Below are 10,005 nucleotides of genomic sequence, written 5' to 3' on the forward strand. Positions count from 1 at the left end.
AAGACCCTCTCTCTTTTTTGCACTCCCCTCCCTCATCTGAATTAGGTTCTCCCCCTTCTGTCCCCACAACTCAGTCTCTCAAGCAGTACAGGGCTTAATGGAAAGGGTGGGCGGCACAAGCTCTGCTCTGCTGACCCAGTGGCCTGATCCAATCACAGTGAAGATTGAAACCCTTCATTCCCCCCCTTCCTAACTTCAAAGGAGAAAGGAGAGGGCTAGGGTGGGGTTTGCTACTCAAGTCTTTAGCCTTTGCCTGCCTCTTCTCCCAATAAGAGCCGGTTGAGCTGGAGCTAAGGAGCAGGGGTATATCTTAGGCGTGAAATACCAATAAGGCTAGATACAGCCTCTTACCTGCCAGATTCACACCAGCTGTCTAACCCTTCCTTCAGCCACAATGGTTGAGGCATTCTGTGCTACCTGGAAGCTTGTTGATAGCCAGAACTTTGATGAGTACATGAAGGCTTTGGGTAGGTAAAAGGAGCCGCTGCTAGTCATCTACCGGGCTGTTGAATTTGTTGGTGGCATTTCGACTATGTTTTCCAGCAGAAGTAGATTGGAATATGATTGTGGCTTTCCGATTTTGCACAGTATTAAGGTATCTGAGATATTTCTGAATTGAACCATAGCCCCAAAATTAATCTTGTTTGTATGCGCTGAATAAGCTGTATGGCATTGGAGAATAAGAAGGATTCTGTTGCTTTGCTGCACTGTGATTTCAATCGGTGTTTCATTCAGTGTCAAAACTAATCTGAAATTGATATAAATTACATGCTGAGTGTGAGTTAGACTGCTCTGGGAAGCTACCAAAAGAGTGTATGCATTTTTTAAACTTTAGTCCAATGCAGCGGTAAAGGTTGGCTGCAATCAAGCAGGAAGTCCCTCTCAATATACTGGAATGATAAAGAATGCCATCTCCGTAAGCTAAAAAGTAACTGTCACTAATTCAGTGACAAGAAGTTGCCATGCTGCACTCTTAACCCCAAGTTCATGATCATCACAATGTATCATGTTACTTAGGGCAGTTGGGAGGAGAGAGGGTTACACACACATATATTATAATATGTATAGAGAGAGAGAAAAAAAATGACCATGGAAAACTAGATAGATTCAAATATAGTTGGCAGAGAAGCAAGGCATATGTCTAACTTTTTGGTAGATGTAGCATGATGGTTTCAAAGGACGAAGGTTCTCTATCTCAGAGTGTGATACAGGCTGTAAAAGAAACCAGCATCCGATGGATTTTTATTTTCTATTGATGGCTTAGGAGTGGGTTTTGCCACTCGGCAGGTGGGAAACGTGACTAAACCCACAGTGATAATCAGCAGTGAGGGGGACAAAGTAGTGATCAGGACCCAGAGCACTTTCAAGAACACAGAAATCAGCTTCAAACTTGGAGAGGAGTTTGATGAAACTACCCCAGATGACAGAAATTGCAAGGTACGTGAAACATTATTTTAGGCTGCAGCATTTTTTTTAAAGTCTTTTGGTGTGGCAGGGTTGAAAGACACTAATATAACTTCTTTTGTGAGCATTGGTTGTAGCACTGAAAAGGAGTGTTAGAAATGGTAAAAACATATCTTACACGTCTGGATTCACATTCTTATCTAAAGCTGTATGTTATGCCTCCCTGCCATTTTCTGCTTTCCAATATGAACGAGTTTTGCTTGGTGCTCTTTCTAGAGTGCTGCACCACAGTCACTTTAATCCATAGATACTTTGGGAGAAGATATCTTTCCCCATAGCCTATGAGGGGTGGGGGAGATGTCCTTTTCAACTGGAATGAGAATGAGGAAGCACATGCTACATGTAACTTTTTGAGGCTTAAAAAATTGTTATGCCGCAACCAATGTAAAACTGTCTTTTTACATTGCATTGGAACACACAGGACAACATTTATTTAATCTGTTTGTACAAATAAGAATCAAACTGTTTTCATGTTAGAACAAAGGGATTAATAGATTTAGCATGAAAATGAATAGAACTAGTTTATCATAGTTGGCTTGAGTATATTTCTTGAGGAGAATCCAAAGAGGCCACTGCATACATTCCCTGCAATCTGAGAAATATCTCTACTGTTTTTACATAAATCCTTTTCTGTCTCTTTTGACATCCCACAGTCAGTTGTGACCCTGGACGGAGACAAACTAGTTCATGTGCAGAAATGGGATGGCAAAGAGACAAAATTTGTTAGAGAAATCAAGGATGGCAAAATGGTTATGGTAAGTAAAAAAGATAAATGAGTGCATACTAAGCACATGCTAACAAAGCCACTTGTTTAGATTCATAAATATTATGAAGAGTTAGCGTTTATGTAAAAGAAAATCTAAAGCTAATTATGACAAACGCTGAATGAGATTTGTTTAAGTTTGCCTATTTTCTGCTTTTCATCCTATTTCTAAGCAAAAACAAAATACTTCTAGCATTGTTTGAGTAGCTCTGTTTATTTGTCTTCAGAGTGTCAATCACACATTTGAGGGAAAGGTCATTAAATACAGCACTGATGAAAAAAAGTATAGACTGCAAAACAAAGTGCAAAAATATGAGTTATGTGAATAACCATGCATTAATTTATTTTAGATTGGTGATTATTTACATCCATTAAAATAAAATTGCCTCATGCTTGAATGTTTAACTAGTTTACTTTAAAAATATGTGTGGTGAAATATATATTTTGGTATTGTATGAGAGAAAGGGATTTATTTCTTTTAATGATGAATAGAGTATTCTTGCTCCCTTATTTACAAAACAATGACCCAGAGAACACTTTCATGTGGAAAATAAGCTTTTATATTGTTAACCCTTCTTCTCCCTGAGACCCTTTGGAAACAGCATTATAACATGGGGTGAGACTGAAATTATCACTGAAAAGGTGCATATATTTTAAGAACCTAAAGCACTTTGGTAGCAGTTTCTAAAATATAGCTTCTGGGCTGAAATTTCTCATATTTATTCTAGGCACAAAGATGGAACTTTCTAATAAGAAATCTGTTCAGCCACTTTTTATTTCTGTTACCTGGCTATTAGAGAAACAATCTTTTAGTTTAAGCTTTATTTTAAAATTGTTTAGATGCTGACTTTGTAGGAAAATAATTCCACATAGTTTAAACTAAAAGTAACAGATTTGTAGCTAGTCAAGGAGAAAGGTATACTTTTTCAGCAAACAATGATATTTACATGTGCAGAAAACTATCCTACAAGAAATTTGAACATAGGGACATGGGGTGTTCCAGATAGGCAAGCGAATATCCCAAAAGTGCACACACATTTGGAGTTCCACATACTGACATTACTAATATTCAACAGTTACAGCTACATAAAAGAACTGACTGCAATTTTCTGGACATATGATACCCTTGACATGTGCTCCAACACGTACTAACTAGTAGTGCATTGAAATATGAACACAATTAATACATTTGATTCTTGTATTGCACATTTTGAAGTGTGAGCTATTCCTTCTAAGGACATTGAAAGCCCAACCTGTATTGCAAAAGTTAGGAACTTCTAGGTACCAATTCAACTTTATTCCTTATTTTAGTTCCCTTGCATATTATAAGTTACTTTGTACTGAAAACAGGAATGAGAGAGTTTTGGTTTTCTGCCCTTCACACATTTAAAATCCCACTATTACTATCTGCCATCCTAAGGCTGCCGTATGTTTTGTTTACTTTTATATATATGACATATACTAGAATAATCTATACAGATTCCTTAGTGTATATATAAAATGGTTATGAAACATGGTGTTTAACTTGTCTACTTTTTCTTAAACTTGCAGACTCTCACCTTTGGTGATGTGGTTTCTGTTCGCCAGTATGAGAAAGCATAGAACCTATCTGTTTCCTGTCCAGGTGTTCCATCTGCTGGATGGATGAAAGTCCCATCCGCAAATGAATGTAGGTGAATGAACGTTGCTGGCATGGAAGGTTAATGAAGAGGTTGGAGTTTGTTTATTTGTTTTGTTCTTTAACAAAAAAAACTTTATACCATTGAATTGGCAACATTTTGTTGTGTAAAGTGCAACAGGTTGAATTTTGCATTAAATCTCTGAAATGCTTGTCTGTCTTTTTTTACAACAAATGAAATATTTGATGTGTTTTGGAATACAAATCAAACTGAAATTAAAATGTTTTTAAACTAGTACTTTTCTTTGCATTTACGAGACCAGTGTTTTAGTACTTTGGATGGGGGTGATATGAAACCCATTTTTCTACATGGCTTTTAGCACTGCAGTGGGCTATGCTGAATGGTGGTGGCTACATTGACGTTGGCCACTCTAGAAATGAGTTCTGTGACTTCACACTGCTTTAGTGATTTATCTTTGCCTGAGAAACTCAGGGTGGGAATCTCTCTATGAAGATCCAGGTATGTAGGCAGAGAATGAGAAGAAATGTGCCCTTCCTCACTGGCCAATAACAATATTACAAGAGAGAAGGACTGGTATGTACAACCTGAGGCAGAGCCCCAAAAAATCAGTGGAAGTGCCCACTGAAGTCACTGGACAGACTGGATCAAACCCTTACTTTATTGATTTTTTTTTTTAATGTGGTTAATGGATGAAATGAGGAGGGACTTCAGTGCAAAGGAGCAGTAAAAGAAATTTAAGACAGAAATGCTTCATAGACTCGGGGAAAGAGAAGTAAGAGGGAAAGGGCAGCAGCTAGTTTTAGCAGTAGCTAGAGTTTGCCTTTCCTAGACTCAACAGAGTTAGGAGACCTTGCTTTCTCTGGGAGGCACATAGTAGAAACTCTACAAGATGAACCTCTGGGAGGTTGCTCTTCCCTTGAAGTCCATCTTTTATTGTAGGATGTACTATGGGCCTTAATATGCAGCACAGTTCAAAAGAAAATACCCTTTGATACAGAAATCAACATCTTAGTCATCCTCAAAAAGCATCAGTGCAAAATGGCTCTTTATCTCTATTTGTTTCTTGAAGCAGAACTAGAAAATCTAAAATGAGTTATGTTAATTAAATGACTTGTTCTAAAAATGATGGGGATCATTAGAAACCACTCTGATCATTTTTGAATAGGGTGGGATATAAATCTAAACAACAACAATAGTCCTAAACCACCACAGAAGTGAAACATAGCACTTTATTTTGTAGCTTGTGGAACTGGATTCAGTTCATTCCAACTTCTTTAATCTGTTTATGCAGCTTTGAAGGGCTTCTTCTCTCTGGAGTGGGGCTTGTATTGGTTTATTTAAATCACAGTCTCAGTGTACAAATGCAGATCGCATGTCATTCTTTAGTCTGGTGTACATAGCAGCTGCCTGTGTGCTCACACAAATCACATGATTGCCTTTCCCAGCTATGCCATTCCCAGGGATGCAGGAGCAGATGCTTTTGCTTCATCTCCATGGAAGGAAGCCATGGTTCTTTATTAGTGGCATTCATTTCCATGACAACTGATTTACGGTGTCACCAAGTAAAAGAATACAGTCTTTATTACATGTAAGGATGGGAAAGAGAAAATGAATATAAAAGACTGGTGTTCAAGTGAGGTCTGCATGGTAGATATTTAACAAAGGAACTCTTTATCATTTCTGTGTTCTAGTCTCCTAATATAGGTTATAATCGCATTTAAACAAAAGAAACTATTTCCTCTCCTCTCATTACTTCATGCCCTAAACACACATGTCCTATAAGTAACAAGCACCCAATAAAACTTTATTGAAGGAGCCTTTTGCCATCTCAAGGGTAACCATTAACTCTAAATGTCGGGATGAACTTAAGGCTATGAGAAGTAGTGTTTGTGAAATGCCTTTAGGATTACTTTGGGTGGTGAATAGGAAGATGGAGCAATGACTAAGGCAAGGGACCTGCAACTGGGGAGAGATGCAGCTATTTCATATGTAGTTAACAATTTTGCAGTGCAAAAATCTGAAAAAAATAAACACGAAAGGAATGCTGCATTCAGTGGGTGGAAAGCAACTGCATATTTAGAGGAGAGAACATAGGGTATAGAGGTAGAATGGAGGGGATAATTCCTGTGATTTTCTGCTATGAAAATATCACCAGACTGGTTACATTTGGACCTCTCACTTTGCTAACTAAAATGATTCTCACTTTGCTAACTATAATTGGAATCACAGCGTTCACACAATATGAACAGGCTGTTACTTGTATTTACAGGAATCTTTGTTATTCTCTTCACCTTATTCTCTTTCTTTTAGCTCTCAACTCATTCATTTCTTTTAGCACTTCTGTATTTTCTGGAGTTGTATCACTTCTGACAAAGCAGGGAGGTTTGTTGTAGGTCCCAAGGCAAGAGTTTCGGACTCACTGGGAGTGTCTATATGAGATGCTTTACTGCACAGTAGAGCTAATTGTTGCATAGTAAGCATTCTGTCTACACATGCAGACCTTTACTGCACAGTAATTTCCTCTACTCCGCAGTTAAGTTGCTGCCTGCAAATGCTCAGTATAGCATGTGTAGATGGCCGATTGCTCTCAGTCAGCCAGCAAATTTACTCTCAGTCAGCCAGGCTATAGGGGGTGGGAAATTGCTTCCTGCCCCCAGGAGCTCCCAACTGCTGGGGCAGGCTTTGCCACCGGAACCTGGGCAGGGACAATGTTCCCCTGCCTCAGCAAAAGGGAGCTCCTAGCCTCTGTTCCACAATTGCAATTGTGGAGCAGGGGCTGGGAGATTGTTCCCAGTTCTGTGACTGTGATCACAGAGCTGGGGCTGGGAACAGGCTGGGAGCTTGTTCCCAGCCCCAGTTCTATGACTGCAGAGCAGAGGCTGGCAACAAGCTCCCAGCCCCTGTTCTGTGATTGTGGAGCTGGGGGTTGGAACAAGCTCCCAGCCTGTTCCCAGCCCCAGCTCCACAATTGTAATCACAGAGTCGGGGCTGGGAATGGCATGCCACTGGCACTTCCAGACACTTCCAGGTGCACTGCTGGCACTTCCGGGTGGTGGGTTCAGCCACAGGGGGACCGCTTCTCCTGGTGCCCCCACTCTCTGGCCGGTGCTGTCAGGGGAAGCACCAGCGCTCTCTCCTGCCACCCCTGCCCAGGAACACTGGCTGTCAGGGGGTGCACTAGCACTCTCAGAGGGTGCACATGCACCCCTGTGCACCCCCTATATGTCACTAGTGGCTGGCCAGGAACTGTCCTGGTCAGGGGCAGTTCCCACCCTCGTACCCTGATCAGATGATCAAAGCGTGGGGCTTGGAAAGAGCTTCAGGGTAGGGACAGATCCCAGGCCCCTGCCCCATCTGATGGTGGGGCTGCTAGCAGATTCCTTGCCCAGTCAGGGGCTTGCTGCTATCTGCCCCACTGGCGGATCAAGGCAGGGGGCTGGGACTTACCCCTCCCCTGCAGCTCTTTCCAAGCCCCCTGCTCCTGATTGAGGAGCTAAGGCCAGGAGCTTCCTTCTGCCAGGGAAGCGGGACATTGTCCTCTCCTGGGCTCTGGGGCAGGGTGCAATCTCCCAGCCCCACCAGGAGACGGCTGTCTCCTGGCCTCGTGCTCCCTGCCAGCCCCTGCTTGCTGCAGGGAGCTGGTGCAGGGCCAGAGCGGGCAGGACCAGACTGCTACCTGGAGCAGCAAATCTGGTCCCGAATCTCCGCAAACGTAGACGCCTGCCTGGGATGGGTTTACTCTAGAGTAATTTACTCTAGAGTAAACCCACCCTGCAGCCTTTGCACATGTAGATGCACCCACTCTGCCACATCACTCTCTTATGTGCTGTTGCTTACAGACTGGTGTGCTTAACCATGCTAACCTGATGGGCTGCAGGGCAGAGATGGACATGGATTTGTTGATTAGTTCTGGTATGTAAGTTGTTTTGGAGCATCCTTTTAAAGGCACACTATTTTTAGAATTAAAACTGCCATCTGTGTTACTAAATGAGTAGACCTGTTGCCATAACTTTGCTTTACAAAAGTGAAGTATACAGCTTGAGCCTGAGTCCTGCAGACATATTGACACTGTCTATATATGTCATTATGTGAAGGGAGCACTTCTGCTAGCTCCCATGGAACTGGTCTCAGATGCAGTAGCCCACCAGGGCCCATGAGCATACAGGACTATACCCATAAGCAGAAGTATAATTTTATTCCTAGTAATGGAGCTGATTGAGCCATATAGGTTTGGTCGCAGAGCTTGGGCGTTGGTTTGTGCCTGGAACTCAACCAAATTCCATTCATCTGCCACACTGCTGTTGGTTTTTCTTTCCAGCTATAGCATTTTTTTTTTCATTTGCGGATCTCAAGCCACTTTAGGAATGAAAATCACACTAACCCTATGCCACAGATGGGGAAACTGAAGTCCAGGTGCCTCACACTGTAGGTCAGTGGCTGAGTCAGTGCCTCTGAGCAGGGACCATCCATTAATGGATGGCAGTAACTCAAGCTGGGTTCAAGTGTTTATCACCGATTTTCTAAATCTGGCTTGAGCACCTAACAAAAACTTGGGAAAATAAATTTTAACTTGATGGTCTTAAGTGAGCAAACTTACCCCCTCCACAAGCCATGTTCAACTAAAACTGGGTTTTTTACAGGAGGAGGGAAGGGAGAAACACATGACCTTAGAGATAATTGTAACCATTAAATATGAAGTGACACCCAGTTAAGCAGCCATTTCAGGCAGGCAATGGCTGATGGAATACAGTGGCAGCATGTGGCTGGGGAAAAGGAGAGGGACTCTAGGTTGTTTATGGGTCACAAAGCCCTGATGGGCAGCTTCCTGCAGGGTGCTATGATACGGTCACTCAGATACAGGGTGGCACTGCTTTGCCCTATCTGTCCATCTAGCCTCATGCCAGCAACAGACTGACAATCAGCTCATGGCTTTTTGGCCAGCTCATTATTTTTTTACTGATTTAATTGACAAGTAATTTCAGCCTTTTTCTTTTCAATGGACTGTCCTGCCCTGAGTTACACTCTAGCACCTCCCAGCTACTGGGTCACCTGAGGCTTTCTAAGAAGACGGAGGCAGAAGGCAGGGCAGGAAGGCGCCTTAGAAACTCACTGGCTCAGAGAGGTGTGAGCTTCCCTAGGTGCCAGCTGATTTCAGGCATCTAAGTAGGTCAGGAAGTTTTTGCCTCTGAACCAGGGAGTCTCTGTGCTGCCTCCCTGCCCCACCTTCTGCCTGACTCCACATTAACCCAGCTCACTGCCTTTTTAAGGCCAGGGTGTCAAACTCACCTGCCCTCCACCCCCTCATCAGTACTCTGGGCACATCCCGTGCTTCTGGCTTTGCTGGTTGCCCTCCTTCGCCCTCTCCCTGCTTTCTGCTACCTACATCAGGGTGTTTCTAAGTCTTCCTCAGAGGCACTGGGTGTTAGCTATACCCAAGGCTGGGGCTGGGATGTGCCAATGCTCCTGCTGGGACTTAAATCTGGAGGATCCTGGCTAGTCTTGCTGCTCCATTCAGGGTCAGACATGGCCATATTTAAGGTCAGGACGGGATTTCACCCCATGGTCAAACTGGTAGACACGGGGAGTGTCTTCATGCGCCTTTACTGAGCACTAAATTTACTGTGTGGTAACTTACTGGGCAGTAAGTGGGCTTCCGCTGGTGCCTACATGCGCAGGTGTTAAAGCACAGTAACGCTGCGTGTGGACCGGCTTGGGACTAAAGTTAGTCCTGAGTCAGGCCACGGACAGCGTTACTGCGCAGTAAGGTGTCTACACGTGTGTCACTAATGGGGTGTACATTTGATTGATACCTGCATGATGCAGGTATCAAATTTACACCCGGGTCAGTGTAAGGTGCCATATTTACTGTGCGGTACGGGTGCACGTGTGTGTACATGCACGGTGCAGTCATTTTGGGTTACAGCAAAGTAAACGTGCAGTGCGTTGGAATTTGCCTCCCTCTGTGGTGGGAGACCGGCCCTGGGATCTCTGGAGCTATGAGCAAACTTTCCTAGGAGTTGCCCTGCTCCGCTCCCACTCCCGGGCAGGTTTACCCGCACTGTGATCAGCTGGGGCCGAGCCCCTCAGCGCGGGACGACCCTCGCCCTGCCCCGCTGAGGCGGCGGCGGCGGCTGTCCC

At 43.4% G+C, this 10,005-nt stretch overlaps 1 protein-coding gene across 1 annotated transcript; it reads left to right on the forward strand.

Moving 5' to 3' along the window:
• Positions 1-251: 251 nt before the first annotated feature.
• On the forward strand, positions 252-4,057 carry FABP7 (fatty acid binding protein 7). Its single transcript, XM_006039032.3, has 4 exons — positions 252-467; positions 1,265-1,437; positions 2,118-2,219; positions 3,779-4,057. The coding sequence occupies exons 1-4, from the start codon at positions 395-397 to the stop codon at positions 3,827-3,829; spliced, it is 399 nt and encodes a 132-aa protein (XP_006039094.1). The 5' UTR covers positions 252-394; the 3' UTR covers positions 3,830-4,057.
• The last annotated feature ends 5,948 nt before the right edge of the window (positions 4,058-10,005 follow it).

Source organism: Alligator sinensis, unplaced genomic scaffold, assembly GCF_000455745.1.
Source record: "Alligator sinensis unplaced genomic scaffold, ASM45574v1 scaffold1058_1, whole genome shotgun sequence".
Taxonomy (NCBI): domain Eukaryota; kingdom Metazoa; phylum Chordata; order Crocodylia; family Alligatoridae; genus Alligator; species Alligator sinensis.